At 35.1% G+C, this 11,729-nt stretch overlaps 2 protein-coding genes across 2 annotated transcripts; both read right to left on the bottom strand.

Moving 5' to 3' along the window:
- Positions 1-263: 263 nt before the first annotated feature.
- Positions 264-695, bottom strand: LOC110911327. Its single transcript, XM_022155932.2, has one exon. The coding sequence runs from the start codon at positions 693-695 to the stop codon at positions 264-266; it is 432 nt and encodes a 143-aa protein (XP_022011624.1).
- Positions 696-1,876: 1,181 nt separating this feature from the next.
- On the bottom strand, positions 1,877-6,273 carry LOC110911326 (proline-rich receptor-like protein kinase PERK9). The gene is made up of 9 exons (XM_022155931.2): positions 6,066-6,273; positions 4,587-5,962; positions 4,104-4,490; positions 3,948-4,031; positions 3,790-3,860; positions 3,621-3,694; positions 3,377-3,524; positions 2,398-2,559; positions 1,877-2,313 (listed from the first exon to the last, which is right to left on the bottom strand). The coding sequence occupies exons 2-9, from the start codon at positions 5,782-5,784 to the stop codon at positions 2,119-2,121; spliced, it is 2,319 nt and encodes a 772-aa protein (XP_022011623.1). The 5' UTR covers positions 5,785-5,962; positions 6,066-6,273; the 3' UTR covers positions 1,877-2,118.
- Positions 6,274-11,729: the final 5,456 nt, after the last annotated feature.

Raw genomic sequence — 11,729 nt, 5'->3', positions numbered from 1 at the left:
CCGTTATATATCAATCCTCTAATATTTTATAAACAGCAAACCTTTTGTTATTTCTTATTTTCATTATATATATTATAAAATAAATATTTCAAGTTGTAATATATTTAATTTATTAACGACAAATTTCTTTTATTTCATTTCGTCTGTGGGACTTAAACCCAAGACCTTTCGTTTCCTAAATCCAGATGTTTAAAGACTTTGTCTTTACCAATTAACCACCACCTTAAAATATCCAGCTGATACATGATCATGAGTCATGACAGTCACCCACGTTTTTGATTTACAAGACCAACTGGACAATAAACTTCAACACCATCATCTCCGCTCCAAAAACTCCCAAACCCGAACTCACCCTTCGTAGACAACTCCTCCAACACCTCTTCAACCTCATCCATACACCCATCGAACCCATCTAGCCGAAAACCATTGGCTCGAGCTTGAACCCACATCAAGTTTCTTGGCTTTCGACTCCCCACAACTTCCTCCGCACACCGAGCCACTTTCATCCTCATCATTTGCCCACCATCTTGCATTTTGTTCCTTAACTTCCTCTTCACATAATGTTTTGTTTTCTCAACCAGTTTGATGGGAAGTTTGAGCAACAAGAACACGAGGAGTTGTAGCAACAAACATTGGCAACAACAAGATACAACGAGACAATCCGCTCCAATCATGTGCCAATCTTGTTGTTCCATGGTTTGAATTTGAAAGAGTTAGGAGACTGAGGAAGAAAACAAAGAAGATAACTCATTTTCTTGTGATGAAGATGGGTTCCTTCTTTTCTTGGAAGATGATGTTAAAAAATTGTGGAAACAAAGTGTAGTGTTTAAGCAAACATGTGGTGTTGTCTATAATATTGTATGATTGCTTTTGCTACATTGATTCCATCATTGGGTAACCTTTAACCCAACTTTTGGTTGATTCTAGGAGGCATCTTGTATCTTAGAGAGCATCTACAATACTGGTCAAAGTCCAAAATCCAGACTACCTAGTCAGCATGCAACATCATTTCAAACCGTATTCTTTTCCTTCAACACTAAACCATTCCAAACCTCCACATCACTTCCCACTTTTTACACTAAAAAAAAGGTTTGTTAGTGTGTGGGGGCCACCATTTCAGACCGGACTAGTCCGGTGGTACAAACGGGACCACATGGGTCAAACTCCCACAATGCATGGTGGTCCGGAAGTTCGTGGTTTGGATTTCGGACTTGGATTACAGATGACACGTTTATGCTCTTAGTAATGGTGACAAAGAAAATGTATTAACTAAACTAACAAAATAAAACCACTATTTAAACCAACCTTTATATATTTCTATCTTTTATAAATAATATTATATACATTTTATATAATATAAAAGTTCTTTTATTATCTTTTATAAATAACATATTATTTGCCTTTCATTCTCCTATATAAACTAGTTTAATACTTGTCCGGTAGACGGGTATTTTAATGTCATAATGACATATACTTTTTTTCTTTGCATTCTAAACAAAAGATGATGACAGGGTATGTATATGGCATTGTAAACAACAACATTATTTGATTATAAAGAAATATATGTTAGCTCAATTAACAGTTCACAGTCCAATCCAGATAGTTCAATGTTATATTAAGTCTTTATCAGTGTGCCATTCCCTTAAGGATATAAGTCTTACTAATTATTAAAATTCTATTTGCGGAGTTTGACTTGTACATACATATTACATAAGTAACCAATACAAGAACACACATGCCAAATGGTACATTGACCTTTTGTCATCATAAAACTTAGAAGATGGAGGTGTATAACAAAATAATCTGATTGATGCATGCACCCATGATTTCTTATCTCGCCATACACAATATGTAATTCAACAAAAAAAAAAATACATTTTTTTCATCAACAAATTAGATTCTTTTATTGTAGAATGAGTCAAGTTTCATGTTCCACAATACAGTCAAAAAGACATCATGAGCACTACACTTGTACAATAATTGTATAAAAAATGGGGTTGGGTAAAGAAACCCTACAAATGTTACAGAAAATATGCATACTATACACCATCTTCGAACTTCAGCAGCTCGGGTCATGGGTCAAACCCAGGGCGGTGAAAAGAATACGGATCTTGATATCTACCAGTCGGTACTATTAGTGGCCCAGCTACCTTGAGTAAAATAATCTGTGCTATAATTATGACTACCAAATGCCATCCTTTGAAACAGTTTAATCTCTGCAGATTGTTGGGCAGAGTTGTATATTTCACTTTCTCCAACTCTCATCCCATTGTTTAGATCTTCGGTCTCCAGATTCTCGAAAGCTCTAACAATCTGAGAACAAATCATAAGTGAATATGTTTAATGGTCTCGACACAAAGGTCAACTTTGACTTAAACTTTGAAGATGCGGAAGTACCTGTCCCATGCGGGGTCTTTTTGTAGCTGAGTGTCGGATGCAGGCAGCTGCAGCTTCAATCATGCGAAATATCTCGTTTGGTACAAAGTTTATGCCGAGCCTTGGGTCAACCAATAGTTTAAAGTCCTCGGTTTCAAGTGCATGACTAAGCAGTGGCCGAGCCTGAAAATTCAAATTTCAAATCTTGACCCTTTTTCTTCGAAAACAAAAGCTGGCATTAAATTAATATCTTGGCCCGATAAAAGATCAAGTTGAAGCACTATAACCAATTATGAGTTGTAAGCATTTATATACACACTGGGTCACCTTTGACCTGTTCAAATCATTGACCAGTTTGAGTTTTTCAACCAAATTCAAATGAGAACTACTACTTCCCATGTGAGTTTTTCAACCAAATTTTGCACAAAGGTAGATTAACATCTAACTAAGACATCTGTAAAAAAAAAAAAAAAAAAAAAAAAAAAAAATTTGACGAGCAGACATTTATTCGACATGCAAGTTTGATTTACACCGCTGTAAATGGTTGTTGACGTCATCAGCTCCAGAACGTTACGGCGTTGTAAATTTGGGTTACACCAACGTAAGAAGTCGTATACGATTTTTTTTTTTATTCAAGAAACCTTTAGATCAAAAAGTTCTCACAACTCAAGCGCTAGTTCTTATTTTAACCATTCCCTATACACACACACACGCACACAAAAGCGTTCATTTTAGAACCGGTAATAAGTTGAGAACCGCAAAACTGCATAATGCCTTTGTACATATTCCTTTGAATGTGATACATATTGATTTTGAAACGAGTGTCCCTATATATATGTATATTTTAGGATCTTAACCGATTTGACAAATTCCTCAAACAGATTCACTTCAAAAGCGTTCTCAATAAATAATTCAGAATGAGTAACAAAGATTAAGATCGGCCAAAACTACTTGGAAAAACATTATTAGGAAAAGAATATTCAGTATTACGGTAACTTACCCATTCAACAAGCCCCTCATCCCCCGACCGTTGAGATGCATCCACAGGTTTACGTCCCGTGATCAGTTCCAAAAGAACCACTCCAAAGGAAAAGACGTCAGATTTCTCAGACAAATTGCCACTTCTAGCATACTCAGGTGCCATGTATCTGAAACGGAACCAGCAAGAAGTTAAACTAAAAACAATTAAATATATTTTGTGGGGTACTTTAGATATTTGACATATGGTTAAATCGTAAACGTACCCAAAAGTTCCCATGACGCGTGTTGTCACATGTGTGACATCAGCAGCTAACTTAGCAAGCCCAAAATCAGAAACCTGTGACGTAAAGAATCAAACAAATATTCAACCTTGAAAATGAATTCTTAAAAATAAAAGTACGTAAAAACTCAATCTTAGATAAAAGGGCATACCCGAGCTTCAAAGTTCTTATCTAATAGGATATTTGATGATTTGATATCTCGATGAATAACACGTGGATTGCCTGTATAACCGTAAAAAGTGAACTTACAAAAAAAAAATGTAGTTTTAACTTTTAAGATATGTTGTACTCGATTTTCTGAGCACTTACAATCTTCATGGAGATACGCAATACCGCGTGCGGCACCAGAAGCAACCCTCATGCGAGTTGGCCAATCTAAAACCAGCTCCGACACTACAAAAGGTAAACACAGCATAATAAAGCAACCAAGGAAGCACTCAAAGGTAAAAATATGCGGTTATTTACCATGAAGGTGGTGGTAAAGTGTGTTGTTAGGAACATATTCATAAACAAGCAGCCTCTTGTGCTCCGAGACGCAGTAACCTACAAGTGAAACCAAATAACGATGGTGTATTCGACTAATGATTTCCACCTCAGCGGTGAACTCGCGTTCCCCTTGTCCACCTCCGATCTTTAACTCCTTTACTGCGACTTCCGTCCCGTCGGCTAACATTCCCTTGTAAACGTAACCAAATCCACCCGAACCTAAAAGATTACGCGGTGAAAACCCATTTGTCGCCTCAAAAAGATCTTCATATGTAAACTTTGATGTTGATTCATGTGGACTGTACACGAAGCCATTTGCAGACAGGTTTCCGATCTCAACTGCTGATGTTTGTATCTTTAGTAGAGCTGAAAATGTCACAAATCATAAACATTCTCAAACTCAAGCGAATGTCACAATTACAAAGTGTTACTTTAAATTGTATAATAATTCGTATAATGTACTTGACTGAGATAAATTGCCCATCGAGGTTGACAAACCATAGAGCCCATTGTGTCGAGCAATCTTTTTCTTTCGTTTGAATAGACACCATGAAACTGTTATGATAATGGTAAGGAGTATAATGCCTAGTACAGCCGTGATTCCTACGATACCTCCAGTACCAATGCCTCCATTGCTGGATGGTGTTATTGAGACTTTTGAAGGTGACGGAGCCGGTTGTCTAAAGGGAGGAGGGGAAGCTATTGTTACTGGTGGCAATGATGGATTTGTGGAGAGGGGTGGAGGAGGAGCGTTTGTGATTATTGGCGGTGATGATGAATTCGTAGGAGGTCTCTGAGATGGTGTATGTGGTGGAGGGCTTAAGATTGGTCGAAGTGGAGGCGGAACTGATGATGGTGGAGGTTGGATTGGTGGTGGACTAAAAGATGGTGATGGAGGTGAACCCGACTGTGGATTAAATGGTGGTGTGTGTGGGAATTTAGGGGAAGATGTAGGTGGTGGTGGTGGTGTAGGTGGTGGTGGTGGTGATGGAGGTGAACCTGGCTGTGGATTAAATGGTGGTGTGTGTGGGAATTTAGGGGGTGATGTAGCTGGTGGTGGTGGTGATGGTGGGGAACTAGCTGCAGGGCTAGGTGATGATGGAGGCGATGGCGGCAGTGGAGAATTGGTTGGTCGTTTTGGTGATGATGGTGGTGGAGTATTGGCTGGCGGGATTGGTGATGGTGGTGGTGGTGGTGGAGAATCGGCTTGTGAGATTCGTGATGGTGGTGGTGGAGAATCGGCTGGTGTGATCGGTGATGGTGGTGGTGGAGTAGTGGCTGGTGGGATTGGAGATGGTGGTGGTGGAGAATCAGCTGGTGTGATTGGACCAATTGGTGATGGTGGTGATGGAGAATTGGCTTGTGGGATAGGTGACGGTGGTGTTGGAGAATCGGCTGGTGGGGTTGGTGATGGAGGTAGTGGAGAACCAACTGATGGAGTTGGGGAATCGGTTGGTGGAGGTGCAGCGGATATGGGCGGTCTTGAAGGAGCTACGACAGCAGCTGGTGGAGGATCAACAAAAGGAGGTGGTGGTAAGTCTTGTGGGAATGTTGAAGGCGGTAACTGAGACGGAGCTGGTGGTGAAGAAAACAACCCCCCGGGGGACAATGCAGGATCACTAACAGGTGGAGCATTAGAAGACGGTGAAAAGCTTGCCATGCACAACACAAAAATCTAACTTTATCAACAAATTTCTCAAACAACAACTTGTCTTGCATAACACAATCTCAGAGACAAATCATCAAACACCTTCAGTGCAAAGCTTGAATGCAAAACAAACACTTGTCTTGCATAACAAACTCTCAGAGACAATTCATCAAACACCTTCAGTGCAAAACTACAGGACAACCAAATCACAAAAAATACCAGTTAAACCCAGAATCAATCTACATTCAAGAACATTTATTTAACATTATAGATCACAAATCAAGAAAGTATACCTTGCTTGTTTTTTACAACATGAAGAGTTGCCTGGAATGATCAACTTCAGAAACGTGGTTTCATTAAATCGAAGTGCAAGTGGTTCATTTTGTGTTTGAAAGTAGTGAAAATACGCCATGAAGACGAGGAAAGGAAGGTGTTTGCTTCAGTTAAACTTCAAAAATATCGTGGGTAAAATGTCAGCGTTGAATGGTTAAACCAAACCATTTTTTGAATCGGTCTTTCACCCCATTGACTTCTTATGACTTAAATAATGTCCAACTTTTAATACATGTTATATCGGTCGAAAACCACAAAAATGAATATTGGCACCTGTCCGATAATAGTACGGATACCGGTATCGAACATGTCCGGTTGGTATCGGTTCGGTTCGGATCGTTTTGTTACCTGTTAGGCAACGACAATCGGTATAGTTTATGACTCATAAACATATTTTACTTTGAACGCAACTCCATTCAAGACGATACAGGTATCCGGTGTTGTTTACGATACATAAAAAAAATATTACAACGGTTTTATTACACAAAAGTTGTCTCTGGTAACCCGGAATAAACTCGTATTTTACATCAATTGAAAGGCATAAAAACGAATTGCGGTATGCATTCCAATAATAACAATGACAGTATCGTATGTTGTTACGCAGGTATCGTGTCTAAAGTTGTTTATTTTTATAAAAATTATAGAAGGTGTATGTGTGATAACATAAACTGTGTATATAAATGTAATTGTTTTTTCTATATTTTAGGGGAAAAGATCAAATAGGAAGTTTATTTTGGCTAGGAAGTATAGGAAGCAATCTTAGCCGTTCATCATCTTTTTTAAAATTTTGGACGCGTGGGCTTTTTCGTATTTTTACATTATCATATCTTCGTTCTAATTCGATTATAGATTCTATTACCTCTCTTCTTAGTTCATCACTCTCATAACAGAATTGAAGATTCTATAACCCTAAATCGCCATCGATCGCAAATTCACCTCTTTTCAAACATTAATCTTGTTTCGTTGGTCAATTCGATAACCTCAATGTCTTCTTCAGACTCTGCTGGTATGTTTAGCTTCAATTTTGAGTAAATTTTTGTTATTTTTTCCGAAATTCATTGTTTTACGTTTTATAATTCGTGTTTCTGTTATTAATATTTGATTTTTCATAAGTTTAATTGTTATTGTTGTATAATTTAACATAATTTGTTCGTTTTGTTTCTTCATCATTTATTGCGTTTTAGTGAAGAGTTTCGTTTTATGATATTAATCAAATTATATGCATACAAACTTTTAATTTAAGATTTATGTAATATAAAGCTATAACTGTCATTGTTGTACAATTTTTATTTGTTCATCATTTGATGCGTTTTACTGAACGTATTGCATTTTATGCTTTTATCCATAATAGTTCATATACAAACTTTAAAGGTCTGTATTTCTAAATTTTTATTAACATATTTTGAGATTTAACACTTAAAACAATATAATTTAAGTTGTATTTCGTTTTATGGTTATTTGTTAAGTGTTTCAGATCACATGATTCGTTTTACTGAACGTATTGCGTTTTATGCTTTTATCCATATTAGTTCATATACAAACTTTAAAGGTCTGTATTTTTAAATTTTTATTAACATATTTTTAGGTTTATCACTAAAACATTATTATATAAGAGGTATTGCGTTTTATAGTTATTTGTTAATTATTTCAGATAACATTTCCAAGTGGGAGGAACGTGTATGCTTAAACAGTGGAAGAAAGTTTTTCAAACCTAAAGTCAGTGGATCCATTACACCTGCTGTTGGAATGTTTTTTAAATCATTTGATGAGGCTTTTGCATTTTATCAGAGATATGCACTTGTTGCAGGTTTTTCTGCAAGAAAAAATACCTCTTGGAAAAATGGTGGTGGTTTAGTGAAAATAAGATATATTGTCTGCTCAAAAGAAGGATTTCATGTTAGCAAAGAAATAGATTCTAGTTCAGTTGATGAGAATGGTAAAAAGATTGTTAGACGTAATAGAGGTTCAAAAAGAGTTGGATGCAATGCTCATGTGAAATTAATATTAGAGAACAATAATATGTTTAAAATCTACTACTTTGAAGAAGAACATAATCATATCTTTGTTGAAGATGAAGATATTCATTTCTTGTCGGTTGCCAGAAGTATCGATGATGTTAAAGAAAGTTTTATATCTGGATTGTCTGCAATCAATATTGGACCTATTAAAGCATTCAATATTATGAAAACAATGTATGGTGGTTTTGGTGAAGTTGGTGCTAGTAAAGTTGATTGTACGAATTATAGAAAGGATTTGAATATTTACATAGGAGAGTATGATGCAGAAATAGTAGTTAGGCGTCTTATTAGTAAGAAAGAATGTTGTCCTGGTTTCATATGTGATTATGTTATTGGTGAATATAGAAGATTGAAGATTGAAAGGGCTTTTCTAGGCTGATGAGCAATCAAAAATAAATTATACAGTGTTTGGTGACATATTTGGTTTTGATGCTACTTATAAATCAAACAAGTAAGTTTTTTTCATTTATTGCGTTATATATTCTATTGCGTTATATATCCTGTTCTATTTTTTCTAATGCTTTTTTAATTTGTTTTTTATGTAGGTATGATTTGGTTTTTGTACCATTTACTGGTATTGATAATCATTTTAGGAATGTCACATTTGGTGGTGCATTACTTGGTTCGGAGACTGCAGATTCTTATAGATGGCTTTTAAGGTGCTTTGTTAATGCTTTTGGAAGTGACCCTAAAGTTGTTGTTACTGATCAAGATGCTGCAATGAAGAGAGCTATTAAGGATGTACTTTCAAGAAGTAGGCATAGGTTATGTATGTGGCATATATGGGAGAAATTGAAGACAAAGGTATTAACTGCGTTTTATGATATAACAAACTGCAATTTTATATTGTTTTATTATTGCGTTTTATGTATTATACAATAAGATCCCCAAACACTTTTATCAATAGAATTACAAAAAAAAAAAATTGTGTTTTACCATCAATGCATTATGTTTATCATTTTCAATATATTGCGTTTTAAATTATTGCGTTTTATGTTTAATAATTTTATTACTTTTTATACAGGTGGTCCTGTTTTGTCAGCAAACATTGATTTTAATACAAGAATGACTCATGTTGTTTGGAATGATACTATTATTCCAAAAGATTTTGAAACTTAGTGGCATTCAATAATGTCTACTTTTGGATTGGAAAATCATGAGTGGTTAAAAGATATGTACGATCTTCGATTTGATTGGATTCCCGCTTATTACCATGGAGGGGATTTAGCTGGTCTTATGCGTACTACGTCTAGATGTGAAAGCGAAAATTACTTCTTTGGTCAGATTTGCAATCCAAGATGTACACTTGTTGAATTTTTCACTCATTTTGAGACTGCAATGGATATTCAAAGGCATGAGCATAGGAGGAATGATCATGATACAAGGTATATTTAGTGTAAGACCTGGAGTGACTTTGTATTGGAGAAACAAGCATCAGAAATATATACCAAAACAATTTTTAAGGATATTCAGATTGAAATTGATGCTGCCATTACAAAGTGTATGTCAAAGTCTCTTGATACTGTGGGTGATGTTCAATATTATGAAATAAATGATTTCAAACAGCCATGCACATCTTTATTCAAGGTATTTTTTAAATTTATATTGTTTTAAATATCTATTGCGTTTTATTTTTTCCATCTTTTATTGCGTTTTATCATTATATGATCATATACTTATTTCTGTATTATATTTATTATTCATTGAGTTTTATATTACATTTCACTAATTTTATCTAGCTTTTTAATCTTATTTACAGGTGCAATACAACAAACAAGAAGATGGTTTAAGTTTATGTTGTTCTTGCAAACGGTTTGAACAATTTGGTATATTGTGCCGCCATATATTTTATGTTCTACGGTATGATGATATAACTGAGTTTCCTAGAAGATATGTTCATAGAAGATGGATGAGAGATGTTGTTTCAATTGGATCAAATCACTGCAATATTCAGTTTGATGAAATTGGTAGGAATAGTGAAATTAATAAAGTTTATAGAGAAATCGTTGTTGCAAATGAGTATGTGGTTAATAGGCTGGTCGGGGATTTAGATGAGTTGTGTCGTTACAGGGATCATATTAAAAGTTACATTGATAAAGCGGATGAGGTTATGGTTGTTGCGCCGCCTCCTAGTCGCAAAGAAAGATTTGCTGATATTGGAGGGAACTTAGAAAAATCAGATTCTATGATTCGTGTCCCGATCAAAATAAGGACCAAAGGATGCGGTGTACAAAAAAGGATCAAGTCTAATCGTGAGATTGCAATTCAGAAATCATCAAAGATCCAGAAATCGTGCCGTGCATGTGGTGGAAAAGGACATAACAGTCGCACATGTAAAGATAAGGTTTCTTCTAATGCTATAGGTTCTAGCAATGCAATGTAAGTATGTATACAAATTCTGTCAAAATCAGATATCAATAAGAAAAAAAATTTGTCATTGTGTTTTATGATGTATAGGTTTCATCTCTTTTTGTTACCGCGTTTTGTGATATCATTCATAAATATCTGCTTTTTTTGGTTAATTGCCTTTTATGATAACAACAGTATATTGTTATTGCGTTTTATACATAGAACAAATTAAACAAGAAATGCAAGTGAATATCATAAACATTGCGTTATATAGATGATGATAGTTTTAAACAAAGATGATGTTTTCAAACTACAAAATAAAATAAAAATTACTAGCATGATCAGCATCATGGATCAAAGTTTGTTTCTTCTTCGGATGAGAACCCTAAGCTTCCATCAGGGATTTCCTCATCACTTTCAGATTCAACCCAAAGTTCAACCTGTGAGACTACTGTCTTTTGAAGCTTCTCTGCAAATTTGCTAGCAGAGTTGTTGATGATTGGTATTTCAGATAACTGCTTCAAAAAATTTATATCCTCACTGGTAGATATGTCATTTGGGTCATACATCTCCACATCACCATCGTCCCAAGTCACTGAAACTTTGAAAGTTTCCTCAATGAACTCCCAAGATGTAACCTGGGCATCTTCAGTTGCAGTTTGATTCGGATTTCCAATTCTTTTGTGTAGAATTCTGAACAGTGCGGCTGTTTGATCTGTGTAACAAGCAGGTGGTATACCTATTTCATTCATCCTTCTCAAAACATTATCATTGCAGTTTTGAAGAACAGAAGCAACGGAATGGTATTTTATTTTTTTTCCATCAAGGAATTGAAGAACGAAATTGTCTCTTTTAACCCACCAAACTGATAGTTGTTGATTAGCCATTTTAGGGTTTGTGTGTGTTGGTTATTGGTGTATTTGGTATATGATGAGAGCAATGTGAAAATAGTTTAGGGTTTTTGTTCTTATATAATGGATTGGTAGAGGGATTTGAATCAAGTGTGTTAATAATAAAAATGATTATATTTTATTTTTTTCTTTGAATTGATTGTTCAATCATACAGTATTTTATCAGGAATCCAAAAGGCTTTTTAAGGCTTTTTGTCTAATCAATTTCCTTGTCATTAAGCTATCAGTTTTTTCTTTATTTTATCTACTATTCATTTATTATTATTTTTTATAACATTGCGTTTTAGAAGATTATAATATATCATTTTTATGATTGTCATTATTGTAATTAAGCTTTTAATTTGTG

This window comes from Helianthus annuus, chromosome 15 (assembly GCF_002127325.2).
Source record: "Helianthus annuus cultivar XRQ/B chromosome 15, HanXRQr2.0-SUNRISE, whole genome shotgun sequence".
Lineage (NCBI taxonomy): Eukaryota > Viridiplantae > Streptophyta > Magnoliopsida > Asterales > Asteraceae > Helianthus > Helianthus annuus.
Note: the sequence above shows the minus strand (reverse complement) of the source record. Positions and strands in the feature narration are given on the sequence as shown.

Coding starts and splice junctions, on each gene's coding strand:
- LOC110911327 (XM_022155932.2), bottom strand. CDS start 695: ATGGAACAACAAGATTGGCACATGATTGGAGCGGATTGTCTCGTTGTA.
- LOC110911326 (XM_022155931.2), bottom strand. CDS start 5,784: ATGGCAAGCTTTTCACCGTCTTCTAATGCTCCACCTGTTAGTGATCCT. Junction 3,695..3,789: donor ATAAGAACTTTGAAGCTCGG/GTATGCCCTTTT, acceptor TTTACGTCACAG/GTTTCTGATTTTGGGCTTGC. Junction 3,525..3,620: donor CGCGTCATGGGAACTTTTGG/GTACGTTTACGA, acceptor GTTCCGTTTCAG/ATACATGGCACCTGAGTATG.